Consider the following 19,640-nt stretch of genomic DNA (forward strand, 5'->3'; position numbering starts at 1 on the left):
TAATTCTTGAAACATAAACACAGAAAATCCCTGAGTCCTTATCCCTCAGTGCTAAACAGTGGTCTGAGAAGCTTTAACACAGCAAGCAAGAAAGAAAAGCAATGTTGGGATAGACTGGGAGTCTTCAGTGATAAACCAGCTCATCTAGAACCCCGTGTTCAGCCCACACTGTGGGCTGAAGATGGAGAGGGTGGGAACGCCAGTCTCTGATCAACTGTGGGCCGCTGCTCCCGGGGACATTTAAAAGCTGCCAGGGCAGTTTTCAGCCCAAACAAGTCAGCACACACTGCCACATTCATCGCTGGTGCCACTTGGAGACTCTGATGGTTCCTTAGAGGCCTAAAGGGGAGGCGGCGTTTGGAACCAGGCTTTCCAGGTGCCAGGCAAGGCTTCCTTATGTAGGCAGGAGGGGTCCAGGGAGAAGATGCTGAGAAACGATAGCTGAACAGCACGTGAGGCCATCCAGGTAGTAGATAATTCATGACAATAGTCCCTGTGAGAATCAGGGAGATGAGGGGGGCGAGAGCATGATATGGGGTAACAGGATAGCACCCCATAGGGATCCGGCCTCTGAGGGTTCAGGCACCCAGGAAAAGCCTGGGCTGTGATTTAGGATCAAGATTGACAATAGCAAGACAGGTCTCCAACTCTGGCAGAGTGTACATCAGTAAGACACGTTTTCCATATATGAAATTCATGGAAGGCCCACTGACCGGCGGTCCTCTTCGTTTTCTGAGTAGAGCAACAACCTTTCCGCTCTTGTCTGGATGAGCCAGGGCTCACTGGCAAGGAGGACGGGGTTCAAAAAGCCTCCATTACCAAAGCCCCCTCCTCATTTGACTCCCTCATACCACACGGTTTGTCATACAGAGCTTGATGGTACCCACTGCTGCCACGTCAATTCTAACGCATAGAGACTCTAATTCAATCGATACATTGATCCGTTTTAGGTCTGTCTCTTCACAGCCCTCTCTGGAGGCAGAAGGTTGACTCCATGACGTGGCGAGTCTCCATTACACTTAGGCCTGGCACTCACTCCCAGTGTTGACCCCACCTTGGGATTTAGGACGTAATGATGATATGTTGAGTCACTGGAGGTGATGCAAACTATGGATGTGCTCAACTGGTAACCAAAAGGGGTTTGGGTCCCCACCCCTCACCCCGGGTTCCCCAGAAGAAAGTGCCAGTGATCCACCTTCAAGACATCACCCATTAAATGCCTCCTGGCACACAGCTCTGTTCTATCTCACCTGGGGCTGCTACCAATCAGAGTCAACTCAACTACAGCAACTGCTTCTATGGTTGGCAATGGTTTATGCGTCGGCTAGGCTCCTTCTCTGCTTAAAGACTTGCAACGGTACTTCATTGCAAATGTTCTTACCGGGCCGTCAAAGCTGTGCTCACCCACCCCCACCCCTGCCTTCCCCTTGTTCCCCTTTGTCTTCTTCTCCCCAGCTCCTCCTCCCGTCCCCCTAAGCTGCTTCATGCCTGAGTGCATCTGCTCATGATGCTGCTCGCTCAGCCTGTGTGGGTTCCTCACAGCCCATGCCTCATCTGCTTGGAAACCACCTACTCACTTTAAAAAAGCAGTAGCCCAGTGTTACTTCCTCTATAAATCTTTTCTTAACAAGGCACCAACAGCCGGGCCTGCTGCCTCTGCCCCTCCCACCCCCACCTCAATACCCCGAAGATTGGGTCCCATCGCTCCACTGTCATGATCGAGATCAGCGGTTCTTACCCTGTGGGTCCTCAACCTCTTTGGGGATCAAATGACCCTTCCACAGGGGTTGCCTCAGACCATCGGAAAACACATTTCTGATGGTCTCATGAACCAAGACACCACTCCTCTGTCTCCAGGCGGGTCCGCCCACATGCAGAAACGCCCATATCTGAGTACCAGGTGTGAAGACAGTTGCCCATGCGACACCATGCTTCAAGACATTTCATTTCTTTGTCATTAGAAATACATATTTCATAATATATAATTACATATTGTTTTTGTGATTCATCACTATGCTTTAATTATGCTCAATTTGTAACAATGAAAAATACATTCTGCCTATCAGATATTTACACGATGATTCATAACAGTAGAGAAATGACAGCTACGAAGTAGCAACAAAAATAATTTTATGGTTGGGGGGTCACCACCACATGCGGAACTGTATTCAAGGGTGGCGGCACGAGGAAGGTTGAGAACCGCTGCTCTAGAGTACACATTTGTTACAACGCTTCCTTGTTTACAACCCATCTCTCCTTTTTAGATTCCTTAAGTGAAGTATTCTCAATCTCATCAGTTTTTTAGCCTTTAATGGATGCTCAAAATACCTTTGTTCCTTAGTGGAATACATGAATGGGTTAGGAAAAAGGACACTTATTCCTCACTTACCAACATGGTCGAAGACCAGGTTGTTGTGCGACTATGGAGGATGACCACATCAGATCATAAAACGAAGGGTGACTCCCTCCTTACGTTGCTGCCCAATCATATCATGGCACGGCTGCCATGATACCACTGAGAATGATGGCCACGCCAAGGTGGCTCATCACCTTAACCATTCCAGGTAGCGTTCCTCACGGCTCTCCCTTCACACTTCCTTGGTGCCAGGTGTCTACTGCGAATTCCCCAAATCATTGGATACTAGATTTTTTTTAACCACTGTGCTAAAGAGAAGTATTGGATAAAAATAAAGTTTACAAGTGAGGAATAGTTAATTTCTTTAATAAATGTGTTGCCTCTTGAAATGGCTGGCAAAACCAATTGGCATAGAGTCGACTCTGACTCACAGAGACCAGTGTGTCTGAGAAGAACCGTGTGCCAGGGGGTTTTCCAAGGCTGCTTTTGCTGAAGTAGACTGCCAGACTTTGATTCTGAAACATCCTTGGGTGGACTTGAACTGCCAGTCTTTTCGTTGGTAGCAAGCACCCACCAGGGCCTCTATAAGGGGATGTAGAGGTTTAGCAAAACCCTTTATTCGAGTGCCTTTGTTTGTAGCTATCTATCTCAGAGAGCGTCCTTTTTCCTTGTAACAGAGAAATGAGACAGGTCAGATACTTGGGGGTCTTGGGGCCAGTTCAGGGTTCATTGTCAGGGCCTTGCTCCTTGATAAAGAGAAATAACCTTCCTTCTTCTGGAATTATCCAGGCAACTGTGTCATCGACTGGCTGATCTCCAGCCAGTCCATTCGGAATCGCCAAGAAGGGCTCATGATTGCGGCCTCACTGCTCAATGAAGGGTACCTGCAGCCCGCGGGAGACCTGTCCAAGAACGCAGTGGACGGCACCTCTGATAATCCATTCCTCGACAACCCTGATGCTTTCTACTACTTTGTAAGTGACAGAGCAGCCCTCTTGGTGTGATGGGGCTTCTGGGAAGATTCTGGATTGAGTCCTGTTCTTGTCCACCGCTGCGAAAGAGCCCCGCCCCAGAGAGAACTATTAAGAGATGAGTCAGAGAAACCAAGAAAATACCTGCAGCCCTGAGACCCATTTGCTAATTAAATGCAGATTCTAAAACTTCTATTACCCGAACGCTACACCGACTGGACAGTTGCTCCCCTTCCACAAAGCCTGCCATGCTTACATCAATCTGTTTAAAGCTTTGGGCTGCCACCAACCACAAGGTTGGTGGCTCCAACCCACCAGTGACTCTGCAGAAGCAAGATGAGGCCGTCTGCTCCTATTCAGAGCTACTGTCTCAGAAACCCTATGTGGGGTCGCTGTGGGGCAGAATCAACTCGATGGTAATGGGTTTGGTTTGGGGCTTTTTAAATGTACTTCCCTCCCCACCCCAACCCCCAAAACCCCCTCACTGCCATCAAGTCATTTCTGAGTCACAGAGACCCTATAGGACAGGGTAGAACTGGCCCTGTAGGATTCCAAGGCCGTAACTCTTTACAGGAGTAGAAAGCCTCATCCTTCTCCCAAGAAGCAGTCAGCGGTTTTGAACTGCTGACCTTGTGGTCAGCAACCCAATGTGTAATGCATTATGCCGCCACTTGCCAAAAGACTCTTGGTGGTGCAACAGTTAAGCGTGTGGCTGTTCACTGAAACGGTGGTTCGTGCACACCCAGGGACCTGGCCATTTCCTCTGGTCAACATGACCTAGGACACCCGGTGGGGCAGTTCTACTCTGTCCTGGAGAGTCATGATTAATTGGGGCCGGCTCAAGGTACCTGACAACTCAACAACAGCACATGCCAGGCACTTCCTTAGAAAATAACAGCATGAAAACCAAACCAACCAACCAACCAACCAACCAACAAAAAAACCCTCCAAACAGCAGGACTTCAGGCCTCCACAGACCTGCCTTTGTACAGGGAGAGCTGCGAAGGCAATGGTGTGAGACACTGGCACTTTCCCAAAGATACACGAAAACACACAACCATTACTACCCACTTTGTACATCCGTGTGGCCCCCTCCCATCACCTGTGTTCCTCCCACGGTGTGCTTCCTGCAGGCCTGGACAGACTCCCATACACATCCTGGCCTGGACAGACTCCCATACGCATCCTGGCCCGGACAGACTTCCATACGCATCCTGGCCCGAATCTTGGGCCACTGGAGGAATCCTCTAGCAGGAGACTTCTCAGCGGGGGTTGGCAGTGCTGTGTCTATTCTCAGCTAGAGGATTGAAGTTAGGAAGCTGTGGAGGGAAACATGCTCCGTACCACAGTGACCGTCATCCCAGAGAGCTGTCCTTTCTCACTTGAGAGAAGGGCCACCACCAGCGTTTTGTTCGTTTGGCCTTTTGATCTGCTGTGATATCGCCTGGAAGCTAAGATTCTAAATCTGCCCATAACAGCGGCTCCTCTTTAGGAGCTGGCTGGTCCCAAGCCTCTCCTGATCTCAGAGGAGGAGCTGGGTGCCTGCTCCCGGTCTTCTCAGAGGGGAAGAAGCCGAAGGTGGCCATCGAGATGGAATTGCCCGATGGCCCATCAGTTAGTGCACTCTGTTGTCAAGGATCAGCCGCGAGGCTCCCAAGAGGAAGCGCATGTTAGAGGCAGAAATGCGCACCTCCAGGAAGATGCAGCAAGGCTTCCGAGCTTTGTCTCAGGAACCCCAGAAAAATGAAGGGGTGATTCCTGAGATTACCCCTGAGTGGGGAGAGGTGTGGAGCAGTACGTAACATAAAAGGAAAAGGCAGGAGGGAAAAAAAGAGAAAAAATACTAAACATGATTATGGGGACGATGGCATAACTCTTCCTAATAGGATTGAACTGTCGGATGGTGTGATACGTGAATGATGTGCCAATAAAATGCCTTTTAAAAAGTTACAGTATCAGAAAAAACTGCTAACAAAACACTGACCCTCAACATTCAGACAAGCATGTACCCAAGAGCGGGAAGGAGAAGGAGAAGTCGAAAGAGGCAGCTGGTGGGTCAGGAGATGGGGGTGTGGAGCAATAGGCCCGGGCGCGGTGAAGTGAACTTGTCTGGTCTTCCAACAGCCCGACAGCGGGTTTTTCTGTGAGGAGAACTCCAGCGACGAGGACCTGATTCTGAAAGAAGAGTTCCGAGGTGTCATCATCAAGCAGGGCTGTCTGCTCAAGCAGGTGAGTGTGCACTGCGGCGTCCTCCTCGCCATCCTGTGCGTGTTCTCTCTAACGTACCAAACGGGGTCCCATTGTTGAGTCAGGGCCGATTCACGGGAAACTTCTATGTCACCGAACAAATTTAACTAATAGTCAACGGGACCATGACGCCCCAGAATGAAAGATAGGAAAAGTGGGAAGGAAGTAGGTGATGGAAGAGGCAGGAGTCCGGAGGACTGAGGCAGACAGAGCAATTGAGAAACATCTCTCCTCTCATTATCACAGGAAAGAGAGAAGTTCAAGGAAGCTATTACCATTGTTGTTAGCCGGGAGGAAGTCAACGGGTTAAATGATGCCATCCAAATATGGCGACATGGGCTGGCGAATAGGATTGCATTTGTGCCCGTCCCTCCTCTCTGTCATGGGTTAAGAACAGGTCTGGGCATGGCAAGATCAGCAGCGGAAACGTCAACAGTTGGAAACCCCACCAGTTCCTGGAGCGAGGGGAGACTTTCTGCTCCTGTGAAGATTTCCAGCCCGGGAAACCCACCGCGGGTGCTCTGCCCTACAGGGTCACTATGGTCAGAATCAACTCGAAGGAAGTGGGTTTGGTTTTCCTTTCTGTGATATCACCAGGAAAGAGGAACAAGCACCACACCCCAGAGAAGCGTTGTCTACCCTAGACAGCAAGGAAGTGACATGGCAGATGGTGGGCAGGGTGTGGTAAAACCCAAACCAGGCTTGAGGGCAACACTGCAGGAGGGCATGGGCACCATCCTGAGGGTCAGGCTTGGCAATCACCAGGTGTCCACAGACACTTGTCCCTGTCAGTCTGGCGGGGGCAAGGTGCGGTGAACTGAAGAGCTTTCGGTTAACAGGTAGCAAGGCGTGCCATGCCAAGAGGCAAGGACATACAAAGGTTACAGATTAGAGAGGAAGCCAGAGGCAGCCCTTGATTAGAAGAAGTGACAGGAAGACGTGAGAATATTCAGGGCGAACCAAACTGAAGGCACGTGATGTCACCAGGGCAAGGCAATTTTACAGGGCCACGCCAAGGTCTTGTCTTCCTGGCAATGCTGGGTGCTGTGTGTAGCAGAGAGGAGCTGGTTCTGTAAGGAAGTGTGTGGACGCTATCTACGGGCGCCCTGGGTCTCAGACTGAGGAGGAAGGAGCAATCACCGCTGAGCGCACACTCACATTCAGAACGTGGGGCTGTGGACTAGTGAAGTTTAGCTATAGGTATGGACTCTGGGTTCTAGTTGAGGAAGAGGTGGGAAATGACCTTAACTCTAAGGGTTTAAGAAATATATCATAATAATTTTCAGGGAAAACAAACAGACCACCAAACTCGTGAAGGATCCATCCTCTATTTTTATGACAGGTTGACCAGTGGAGCCCCAGGGACTCCCCAAACCAAACCCACCACCATCGAGTCCCTTCTGACTCGTCGTGACCTTAGAGAGCAGGCCCTGTGTGTTTCCTAGACTGTTCATCTTTACAGGAGCAGAAAACTCACCCCACACCCCACAAAGCTACAGGTGGTTTTGAACTACACACCTTAGCAGCCCAGTGAGAAACCCACTACTCCACCGAGGATCCGAGGGAACAGTCTCTTTCTTTCTTTTCAATAAGTATTTTAAATCTTTAATGTAACAGAGGAGTTATAACATTTTCACTCTTTAGTCCAGTGAGTTCATTTTAGAAGTAATTCAGTTATAACCTACAATTGCCAACACCTATCGGAGCCCAGGTGGCACAGTGCTTGCATGTTGGGCTTTTAACCATAGGTTAGCAGTTTGAAACCACCAGTCACCCACCAGGTGAGTGAAAAGGCTTGCTACACATGCAGTCCGGAGATCCTGATTACAGTCTTCATATAGGGTAGCTTTCCCATTCTCTCTCTCTTAAAAAAAATAATTTTATTGGGACTTATATATCTCTTATCACAATCCATCCATCCATCCATCCACTGTGTCAAGCACATTTGTGCATTTCTTGCCATCATCATTTTCAAAACCTTTTTTTTCTACTTGAACCCTTGTTATCAGCTCCTCATTTTCCCCCTCCCTCCCTTCCCGTCCTTCCCTCACAAACCCTTGATAATTTATAAATTATTATTAATTTGTCATGTCTTACACTGCCCGACATCTCCCTTCACCCACTTTTCTGTTGTCCATCCCCCGGGGAGGGGGTTATATGTAGATCCTTGTGATCGGTTCCCCCTTTCTACCCCACCTTCCTGGTATTGCCACTCTCCTTATTGGTCCTGAGGGGTTTATCTGTCCTGAATTCCCTGTGTTTCCAGGGGAACAGACTATTTCATAGGGCAGGTCTGGCAGCTACCCACAGGACAGAATTTGGCCTCACTGATACTGCCAAAGATGGCTGAAAGACAAGTGTAACTGGAAGGGGACTTCACTAGTCCCTACTTTTACAGATCTCTTTGATAGATAGCCCTGTATTGTTGTGGCTGTTGATACCTTTCCTTGAATTTAAAGACCAGACTAAGTCCAGTCTGGAGTGCGGCCCTGAGAAAGCAGAGAGGATAGACGCTGAGAGGAGACTAGTGTCTGAGTGCCATGTCCAGATAAAAGTTGCTCAGTGGGATGTGCAGGATGGCTGAAAATTAGCCGAGAGTAATGGATGCTGAGGTCATAGGGACTAGAAGTACACCCAAGGGTACTGGATGTTTGATCGGGACACTGTAGCCTGAGCGAGCCTCCTGGGTCACGTTCAAATCCCCCATTGTTGTCGAGTGCCTTTGTGTTGTTTTTGACTCGTCTGGACAACAGAAGGACACGCTGCCTGGTCCTGTGCCGTCCTCACATGGCTCTTCAGTCTGAGCCCCTTGTTGAGGCTACTTGTCAATCCATCTCATTGAGGGCCTTCCTCTTTGTTACTGCCCCTCCATCCAGCATGAGGTCCTTCCTCAGGGACTGGTCTCTCCTGACAGCAGGTCCAAAGTATGTAAGACGAAACCCCACCCTTCTTGCCTCAAGGAGCATTCTGGTTTTACTTCTTCCAAGGGAGCTGAGTTCTTTTGGAAGTCCATGGTACTCTTCCGCATTCTGCACCAGAACTACAATTCAAGCACGTGGACTCTTCTTCAATCTTCCTTGCTCAACATCCAACTTTCACCCGCATATGAGTCCCACTGTCAGGAGTTAGCTGCTAAGGAGTGTTCTAGCTCTACTTTCTCAAGACAGATTTGTTTGTTCTTGTGGCAGTCCATGACACTTTTAATATTCTTTGCCAAAACGCTAGTTCTTATATGAGCCTACCAAACCTAAAACCCAATGTCCTAGAGTTGTGAAAATTGCACCCCAGGCCACTGAAATCAGAATCTCTGGGTGGAACCTAGGCATTTGTATGTTCACCATTCCCCAAGCAATTTGGTGTTGAGCCACAGCTGAAAACGTCGAGCATAACTTGTTCTAGTATTAAAATATTATTAAATATTAAAATATTATTTTAATAGCCATCATGATTTTTTTCACATAAAGAAAAAAGAAACCTGCATGTATAGTTAGGAATTTTATTCTATAATATTCCTTTGTTTTAAAAAAAATTCAGAAGTCTCTGTGAATTGATATTCCTTTTAAATGTTTCAAGTTTCTGTCCCTCTGTGCTTTAAAACCCTGGTTCATATCAAAACCACTTGAGGGAATTTATAAACATTTCCTCTTTGAATTCCACAAGTAATCCACCTCATAATCTCTGCTAAGAATTAGCTGGGGGAGACTCATCATGAGAAAGGACACCTGTGCGCCATACTTCAGAGTGGAAGCTCTTGGGTCCTGTGAAAAAACAGCCTTCCCCAGTTCTCGCCATCCAAGAGGGAATGATCCTTCGTGGGGAATGTGGCGAGTGTGAGGAGGAGTGAGATTGAACTATATCCAAGCCAATCCTTTTGTATGTAGCGCCTTCTCTCATGACAGTACATGACATTTCCAGTGCTTTGATTCTTCTCTACAATGTAGATTCTTTGAAGGGGAGGGAATTTTCTACAGATTTCTCCTATAATATATTTTTTAATTATTTTTGTGTGTGAAAGAATTAAGATCCAAAAGAGCAAATATTAAATGTGCTTTTCTTGTATGAGAGGGCTTCAACCAGTTTGTGGGAAAATTCCATTACCTTTCCATTCCATTTTCCCACGTATCTGCTGCAGTTCTGCATCCTCTGTGGTCATCTGTGGGCAGTACACACTTGTGGAGGGAATGAGATGGAAAGTCTGTTGATGATTTCAACCGAATGGCCATAATTCTTGGAAACTCGGCATGGCATGCTCACATCCTTTAGAAACTCCCAGGAGACACCCACTTCAGTCAGAATCATTTCCACATCACATTCTGATGCCCAGCACGGCCTTCACAGGTGTGGGCAGGGCCTGCTGATTTCATATCCTCAGGATCTTCCCCTTCAAGTGACTCACGAGAAGGTGGTTATTGCCCAGCCATTGCGTAAGAGAGCATGAAATGTTTGTCTGCTGCTCAGGATGGAATGACCAGGAGTGGGAACTGGGGAGTCCTCACGAACTGAGCCACAAAGAGCAGGCATTCACACTTTTAATTTAATTTTATTATTTTTATTTCTTTTTGCATTCACACTTTTACAAGGTGCTGCTTGGTGACATGCCATGGCCTATAGTAATGTTTTCTGCCATATGCCTCTACAGGGAAGCTGCCTGGCCCCAGGCGTTAGGTAATAAGAGAGTCTTTGGAAATGATGAAATGCTTCACAAGATAATTTATGCCCCTTCCTTCTTCTTCTTCTTTTTTTGCCATTTCTTCAATTCTTTTATTGTAAAAGGGGTTACGCTTCAGATCATCAACTTTGTATCCAACAGTTTAAACGACTCATCAAATCCCCTAATCACTTACCTTTCACCCACCCTTGGTTTCTCTTCTCCCTCTTGTGGACTACTGCCATCCATCGCACTCACGTTGACACCAGCCACAGTCTAGACCGTTGCTTTCTCTTCCCTCCTTTGCCCTCTCAGGAGCCCTGGTGGTGCAGTGGATCACACATTCCAAACCACCAGCCACTCTGCAGGAGAAAGATAAGCTTTCAACTCCCTAGAAGAGTTACAGGCTCAGAAGCCCACAAGGGCAGTTCTGTCCTGACCTACAGGGTCACAATGAGTCAGAATCAACTTGATGGCAGTCATGTGTTTGTTTCTTCCCTCCTGCCCTTGGAAGTCTCCAAAATCTGTTCCCTTTAAATGCTTCTGACTTGGCAGTATGAAGAAGACATGATTTAAAAAAAAAAAAAAAGAATCACAGGGTTTCCCCCCACCCCATTGCTTTCTATATAAGCACAATGAAAAATATTGGGAAATTTATACATGTGCTTGTCCATCTGTGTGGAAGATAAAAAATATTCCTCATGTTGACAAGATAGATGAAAGCTATGTATCTTCTGGTTTCACGATTTGCTGTTTTGGGTCTGGGATTGTTTAAGTCATTTGAATTTTCCATGGGAAATCACAGACCCAAACTTGGAGTGTCATGGGCAAAAACTGCTCTGAGGTCATTGAAATGACTAGGTAACCCAAGGCCATTGCAAGCAGATATTAAGCATCTTCGAGGCACCACACATAGCATGTCAGGGTGCCGGGGAAAGAAAGGAAAATAAGACCCCAAGCCTCCCCAACACTCCCAGCCAAGGGGATGTCAGTAGTGAAAGGGGGGTTGAGAAAGGCCAAGCCCTGATCCTTCTTCTCATGTCAGTCACAACGCCTGTTGATTCCCATTTTCATTGCTGCTATCTAAGGTAAGTCCCTGGTAGTCTTAAGGCTGGATTGCTGTAATCATACACACACACACACCCAGACTCACTGCCATTGAGTAAATTTTGGCCCCTACAGGGCAAAGTAGAACTGCCCCTGTGGGTTTCTGAGACTATAAATCTTTACCAGAATAGAAAGCCTCATCATTCTCCATCAGGGGGTTGAAATGTTGACTCTGTGTTTAGCAGCCCAGTGCATAATCTACTACTCCACCAGGGCTCCTAGTCATTGCCAATGACCTGCTTTCCCCCTAGCTTCCCTTGAACCTAGTCAGAGAGAGTAAATTGACATTGGTACACATGAAAATATCTACATACATTACACATTATAATGTTGACATGGGGGCACATTAATATACCTAAAATGTATAAATGAGTTTGTATTCAAAAAACCACCAGCAACTCCCACCTCTTTATACTTTTCTAAGCTCTCCCCGACTTTTCAATCTTGCTTCACAGCCCTTTATTCTAGCCAGGGTCAGAGTTTGCCTTGTACGGTCTCAGTTTTGCTTTTTGGTGATTGATTGAGAAGGCAATCTTCTTTCTGATGCATCTAAATCTGGTGTGTCCTACATGAGTTACTAGAGGTCTTTATGAAGCCAAAGGTCTTCATTAAGCTTCCATCATGCCCAAGAAAGCCTACAATTAAATATCCCCCATGTGGTTTCTTTGAAACCTATTATCTATACTGATGATTGAATTTAGGCATTTACTACTTTGTAACTACACACAGATTATTAAAGACTTCCTTGCATCGAGAGCAGGGCCATGCCTTAAACCTATTTGCATTCCTCACATTTCCTTCACATGGGGTCTTGTGCATAGCCCGTTGAGGTCAAGTTAATCCCATCTCAAGGGGACCCCATGTATGACAGAGTAGAACTGTGCTCCAAGAGGGATTTTTTTCCCCAGAAGTAGGTTTTCCAGGCCTTTTTTCTGCGTTACCTCTGGGCAGACTCGAACCTCAAATCTTTTAGTTCACAACTTAGCATGCTGACCATTGGGACACTAGGGACTCCTGTATATCCAGGCTTTGAGTTGGACTCTCTTGGAGTTGTATTTGATCTCTGTTTTTCAACTCATGAAATGGCCTGATGTGGGAGCTCTGGTGGGACGGTTGCTCAATACAAGGCCAGCAGTTCCAATCCACCAGCCCCTGAGGCTGACCATTCCCATAAAGATTTATAGTTTCGGGAACACTAAGGAACGGTCCTACCCCATCCTGTAGGGTCACCTGATGGAAGTGGGTTTGTGTTGGGCATTATGCATACAAAGGGGTGCCCAGAAATCATCCTCTCTCTTTTGTTGTTGTTGATCCTGAATACAGGGCCATAGGAGGAAAAACTGGAAAGTGAGAAAGTTCGTTCTGCGGGAAGACCCTGCCTACCTGCACTACTACGATCCTGCTGGGGTGAGTTTCCCTGCTTGATGAAGTCATTCAGCTAGAAGCCACCACCGAACTGGCTCACTGTGCTACACATTCTTCTTTCTGGCCTTTTGACACTCCTTTTTCCTCCCTCCACCATCCTGCTTATTCATACTCCCTTCTCCATTCATTCCTGCTCATTCTTATTGCGATGAACTGAGATCTTAGGACGCCCAGGCCAACATTAGCTCCAGTGTAAAAGAAGACATCACTGTACTGAGATTTCTGTAGATAACACAATCGTTTTTATTTTTACTCCCATCGCATATTTCAAGGAACTATATCAACTGGACGCCTCTTTTTAGTTTTAACATGGAAAAAAAGTTATTGATTCTTTCCTCAGGTCTATTGAAGTCTATAATCTGGGTTTTGATTACGTAGAAGCAGGATTTTACTCCACAAAATAAAACAACGTTGTAAGATGACACTGTCAGAGTTGGGTCCTCAGTCTTTGCTTGAAGTACAGGATGCTTGGGTTTCCCCCTGCAAGGACTGCCCTTCCATCTCAGGTGGGTGGGCTGAAGAGCTCTGGAAGAATGTGGGTCTTCTTTCTGGGACAGTGAGATGTGGGGACCCCAGCGTCTCCACCTCCCCTGCCATTCCCTTGAGATCCAAAGACCTGATTTGGGTCTTCTCATCCTAAATTCCTGAGCCCACTAACGTGGAAGATGGATGGTTCAGGGTCGGGAAGAAGCACTGAGCTACAGCAGGTGTCCTTGAACCTCCTTCTGCTCTAATTTATTCTGGGGGAACTGAGCTATACCAGAGCGAGTCTGTGGAGCTTTGCCCCAACAGAATGAGCTATATCCATGCAGTGAATACATCAGAAACATGAGACCTACCCTCTCTTCCCTAGGGGGAAGACCCTCTGGGAGCGATTCACTTGAGAGGCTGTGTGGTGACTTCCGTGGAGAGCAGCTCAGATGGTAAGAGCACACTTCTGTGGGAGAGGAGGCGTCTACACTCTTGTACATAGGAATCCTGAGCCAAGAGCGGTCTGTCAGATGTTGATGTAAAAAACTTAACTGCCTGAAAACCTGGGACATACCAAAAGCTGCTCTCTCCCAATGTTTGGCTCCCCAGGCCTTTAGGAGTTGAATTTGTGGATGCCCAGAGTAGATCCTTGAGCAAGATTGAGGAGAAACCATCAGAAGTGATTTACATGGTTACTTTGTTATTTCCTGACTTCTGGATCTGAGCTCCTGTAGTCTTTAAGGGGCGGAGGATGGGAAAGGCGGAGTAGGGTGGGGCTTCTTTTACAAACCTAGGCTAGGAAAGCTCCCAGGACAACGGGAACATTCGTGCCCCGAGGCAGTCTGCTGAGTGGAAACAAGCACCTGCAGTGGGATTGGGTCTATGCTGGTAAATTAGCTGCATGATGTTCTGCAAATCACCTGACTCCCGGGGCCTCCATCCTTCCTTGAAAAATGAGTGGGTTGTACTGGAAGACCTCTGGATCCCCTCCAGAACAGAAGCTTATGATTTGGTGCAGAAATAACAATGTTTATGAAGATAGACTTTTCAAATGCTGGTGACAAGTGGCGCTCCTGGAAGATGTCGTCTAGACATGCCAGACCCTGGTTTTGTTCCGCTGTGATGGGAGGTATCGTCTTCTCCAGGCTGACATGGAAAACACCGTCACTGCAAAAGCCTTGTCTTTCCCTATCTTTGACTCTACTTATGCCCCTTTCCTACAGGAAAGGGCATTTTGGGAAAGGTAGCATGCACTTTTTAATTTTAAATGAATGAGTGTTTAAATCTTATCACGGTATTGGCTAGCACTATACCTATTATATTTCAGTAGATACTATCTTATCCCTTAAAAAACAATTCTGATTATTCTGACGGTACTAGTGGTGGATCTATGGAGCCTCTTGCTTACAATATATTAGGCTTGGCTCTTGCTTTAGATTAGTAGTGAAAGAGGGGTGTTAGCTTATCAAAAATTGTTGAATCTGAATATCATATGATTCATGATACTGGGGGTGACACATTCAAGAGGCATTGTATTGTATTCATTGTCAAAAAGGATATTTTAAGGTCTATCTTGGAGTATAATTCTGTCTCTGATAGGATTACATCTAGCCGAATTCAAGGAAATCCAATCAGTACAATAGTATTCAAATTTATACACCAGCCACCAAGCTAGTGATGCAAAAGGTGAAAAATTCTACCAATGCCTTCATTCTGGAATAGATCAAATGTGCAGTCAAGATGCATTGATAATTATTGGTGATTGGAATGCAAAAGCTGGAAACAAGAAAATAACCAGAGAAGTTGGATTATATTAAGGCGAATGCGGCATCAGGATTGGAGGAAGGCTAATAACCTGTGGTACGCAGGTGACACAACCTTGCTTGCTGCAACTGTGAAGGACGTGAAGCACTTGCTGAGGAAGGTCAGGATTGCAGCCTTCAGTATGGATTACGACTCAGTGTAATCCATAAGACCCAAATCCTTACAACCGGACCAATAGGTAGCATGATGATAAGTGGAGGAAAATTTGGCATTGTTAAGGATTTCATCTTGTGTAGCTAGATTCACAATCAATGCTGACGGAAGCAGCAGCCAAGAGATCAAATAACACATTGCATTAGGCGAATCTGCTGCGTAAGATCTCTTTTACCCAAGTCAATATATTTTCAAATGCCTCCCATGCATGTGAAATTTGGACATTTAATAAGGATGACTGAAGAAGAATAGATGCATTGGAATCATGGTGCTGCTGGCAAAGAATTTGGAAAATACCAAGGACTGCCAAAAGAACAAATGACTCTGTCTTGGAAGAAGTACAGCCAGAATGTTCCTTCGTGGCAAGGATGGTGAAGCCTCATTTCATGTATTTCGGACATGTTGTCAGGACAGGCCAGTTCCCAGAGAAGGACATAATGCTTAGTAAAGTGAGGGGGAAGCAACAAACAAACAACAAATGGATGGCCCTCAACAAGATGAATGGACACAGTGGCTGTACCAACGGGCGCAAACTTCAGAAAAGCGGTGGGGACGGATGACGCAGGACTGGGTGGTGGGTCGCTCTATATTTCATAGGGTCTCTCTGACTCAATGGCACCTCACAACAAAAACAATACCTAACTACATATTTATACATAAAATATACTTACGTTGTAGTTATATAACTACGTATGTATAACTACTATATAAGTATTTATGTGTATACTTAACTGTATGTGAACTTTCAAGAAATCAAGTAAAACCCTCAAAGAGAAACCTTTTCTTTTCATGTGTGTCTATAAATATACTATAATATTCATCTAGGTTGCTGATATGAAACTATACTATATATACTACACTATGTCCTATATATAATAAAGATGATCAGACAATGTGGGTACGTTTGAAAACCACTGTTTTCCCCCTATTACATTCTTAGTCCTTTCATCTAAGTTCAATGTACGTGCAGAAAGCAGTGCATGTTAAGACACGCTGTCTTCACCAGGAGAACCCTCTGTCCAGCCAGAAATGTGTCCAGGACTGAAATGCTCCCATCAATGAACGTATGCTCTTGAAAAGTACATGTTAGTTTCCTTAGAGCTATCAGAACCCCTGGGGATTGGTGATCTGCAGGAGGAGGGTGGACAGATGACCCTGCTGGTGCCTTGGGGGCAGGGTCTACCTTTCCTTGTCTCTCTCACCAGGCAGGAAGAACGAGGAGGAGAACCTTTTTGAGATCATCACGGCTGACGAGGTGCACTATTTCTTGCAAGCAGCCACCCCCAAGGAGCGCACCGAGTGGATCAAAGCCATCCAGGTGGTCTCCCGGACTGGGAAGTGAGAGCTGCCTGCAGCTTCTCCTGACCCTGCTGGGGGAATCCCCGCAGAGACGTGTGGGCCAGCAGCTGTCTTCTTCTGTGATAAATCAATGAGAAAGGGTCTGGGGTGGGAAGCTGGCTTCCGCGAGGGATTTGGAACGTAATTAACCATGTGCTTGATGCTCACCTGCGCAGTCTTGCTCACATTTGACCCTTCCTGGGCACCCCCCACCCTCACTGAGACAACCAGCTGGGTGAGCAACTCAGGAACCTCTTTTAAAAAAAATCAACTGAACTAAGAGATCTCTGAGGTCTCTCCTACTTAAAAAAAAAAAAAAAAATGACTGCCCTGCCCCGTGGTCCTAAGGTCCCTGGAGGTTAAGGGGCCCCCAGTTGTCCAGTTGGAGTCCTTCCTGGGCTGTGTGGTTGGCTTTCAGCTGCCTTCCAATGTGCCAGCATGCATTTTCGGAGTTGTCACGGTATTGATAGTTCAATTGCCTTTTAACTTTGCAGCAGAGACTGTAACTTAGCCCTTGATGCAAACCAGGCCAGGCTCTACTGGTGCTACTTCCCGCTGAAGCAAACACTGCACGTCTGAATTAAGAGTACTGGGCATAAGCCTCCTTTGTTCTCTTTAGCCGGCTTCTGCCAATGCTCAAGTCTCAAAGTGAAGGAACACACTCTTCTTCCCTTGTCCTACATAGACGCTTTCTGAGGGCCAGCGTTAAAGTGATGGCTTTTACATTTAAGATTTTAGTCACTTACTGTAGCCAGAAAAGCCCTGTCTTTGGAGAAAAAACACCGAGCCAGCCACAGGTAGCCAGGGTCCTCCTTGTCCATGTCTGGACACCATTGAGGGCGCTGCGCAGACTGTGTCTTTAGGATCACTTCTCTGCTGTTTATTATCACTGAGAGAAAGGACCCCCAAATTGGCACGATTCCATTTTATTCATGTGCCTAAGGTGGGGAAACAGCCAGATGGATTTCTCCATGGAAAGAAATGGCTCCAAATGCCGGAGGGTGAAGGGCTGGGCCGCAGGCCAGCTGACAGGATGATGAGCCTATTCAAAGACACCGGGACGGGACCATAGTCCCTACAGAGCTCAGGGAGGCGGCTGTCAGCCCATGGCACGTGTGCCACTGTCCGGTGAATGATCTTGTGGTCTTGGCCTGAGCCTCCAAGCACAAGCTGAGTGGCTCCTTCTTGGCCCTGAGCCAGAATGATCTGACCTAGAGTCAAGGACCTGTTTCCCGTTTTCCATTGTACCCACTAACTAGTGAGTCTCTTCAAAACGGAGACTGATCACCCTCATAGAAGCAGCTGGGTGGCTGGAGGCATCATGCACACTCACCGCTTGTTTAAATGTTAAGGCTGCAATGAGGCGAAGCAAGCCAACCGGTGACCAGCGAGTCCTCTCTAACAGCAGTGACCACGGCAGTAATACTCCGCTCCACAGGCCTTCCAAGGCTGTCACCTTCGGGGCTTGCTTACCAGGCTCCTTCTCAGTGGACGGGAACCTCCAACCTTGCAGGTAGTAACCATCCCCCAGGGAGAAGTGCCTCCTGACTTTGCTGGCTCCCCTCTGTCCGGCCCCCAGTTCCACACGGCATTCCTCAGGCTGCTCCGACTTACTCTCAGCCTGTTTCTAGCAGAGCCCGGAGAAGCAGGACCACCTTCCCGCAGCCCCTCCTGGATCTTTAGTGACCCACCTTCTTACAGCACACACAGTATTTCTCTACACCCAGTGTTAGTATTTATTAATATGGAGTTGACCTTATGTTTTGAAATAAACTTGACTTTGGGGTGTCTGCCGAGTGTGAGAACTCTGATGCGTTGTCTCCCATTAATGTCTCACTTTTTTTTTTCTTTCAACAATTCACTTTCACTTCCTGAGAATACCCACACCTCTTATCTCTCAAAGCATCTGGCTGACCTGATGATACACACATTTTAAAAATAACCAAGTCGATTTACTCTAGGGAGACTTACAGTAGGGGGCAAATCAGACCAGGGCTCAGGGAATGTTTTAGAAGAAGAAAGGAAGTGTTCAAAGACATGGAAATGTCCTTTCACGTCACGTGACTGATGTTAAATCAGAAACATAGACATTTTATTTGAAAAACCTCCACATCGTATTGGGGAACAACAATAACAACACACACACACACACACACACACACACACACACACACACAGAAGGAGGCGTTCCTCGACAATCAAGTAAGAACCGCACGGGAGGCAGAGAACACAGGGCCTGTTTCAGAAGCGACGTGAAAGCACACCCACGCACAGTGGCCCACGTTCTCTCTTCAGAGGGCAGCTCTCAAAAGCAGAACAAGGGAGCCGCTGTCACGAAAATGGGCAGCTTCGCAGTCCCCCACGGAGTCCCAAAGCTGAGCCAAGGACCCACCTCATTTCTGTTGGCTTCTAGGTAAAGCTCGGGGCATGGGCAAAACCCTCCCAATGGCTGCCAGACCCACTTGAGCGGGACAAGACAAGTGTAGTAACTGAAGATTTCAGGTTCCTTTCCGTACTCTGCTGTCAGGAAGGGCTGTTGAAGTGGGAGGGGCAAGGGCAAGAAAGTTCCCAGAAAGGTAATTTCGCTTCTGAAAAGAAAAAGGAAGGAACTTGATTCCAATTATAACCCTCTGATGGCAACAAATGTACAAATGTGCTTGACATGATGGATGGATGGATTGTGATAAGAGTTGTCTGAGCCCCACTCCCCCCAAAATGATTTAAAAATATTATAGCCCTCAGCGAGTTGGGCTCTGGTTCAAAGGGAAGGGAGGGAGAATATTAAAGGCCCTGGAGGAGAGATAGAGGCTGGGAAGAGACAGGTTTTACGATTCCATATTTGTGGTTTTCTGTCATGTGAGGTACAGGAAGTCTCAAGGTTGAAGCGGCACCTGGGTGTTGATGGGCAGTGGTGACACACCTGAGGAAGGCAATGGTCCTGGACGCCCGGGACCTGGGTCTGAGTCCCAGGTCTGTTCTGTGACTTTGCTGCATTTGCGACACCTCTGGGGACGGCTTCTCTATTTCGAAAAGGAGGATGATGCTCCTTCTCCCACAGGGCTATGATGACTGCTTGCCACCTCTGAGTCCCCTGGCATGG

The 19,640-nt window shown here is 47.1% G+C and overlaps 1 protein-coding gene across 1 annotated transcript in view; it reads left to right on the forward strand.

The window, feature by feature from the left end:
- The window catches only part of PLEK (pleckstrin), a 46,688-nt gene extending 28,359 nt beyond the window's left edge, over positions 1 to 18,329 (forward strand). Inside the window, exons 6-10 of the mRNA XM_075535328.1 lie at positions 3,146 to 3,330; positions 5,452 to 5,556; positions 12,653 to 12,736; positions 13,608 to 13,677; positions 16,408 to 18,329. Coding sequence (XP_075391443.1) covers positions 3,146 to 3,330; positions 5,452 to 5,556; positions 12,653 to 12,736; positions 13,608 to 13,677; positions 16,408 to 16,544 — 581 coding nt within the window. The 3' untranslated portion in view covers positions 16,545 to 18,329. The remainder of the gene's footprint in view (positions 1 to 3,145; positions 3,331 to 5,451; positions 5,557 to 12,652; positions 12,737 to 13,607; positions 13,678 to 16,407) is intronic.
- Positions 18,330 to 19,640: the final 1,311 nt, after the last annotated feature.

This window comes from Tenrec ecaudatus, chromosome 17 (genome assembly GCF_050624435.1).
Source record: "Tenrec ecaudatus isolate mTenEca1 chromosome 17, mTenEca1.hap1, whole genome shotgun sequence".
Classification (NCBI taxonomy): domain Eukaryota; kingdom Metazoa; phylum Chordata; class Mammalia; order Afrosoricida; family Tenrecidae; genus Tenrec; species Tenrec ecaudatus.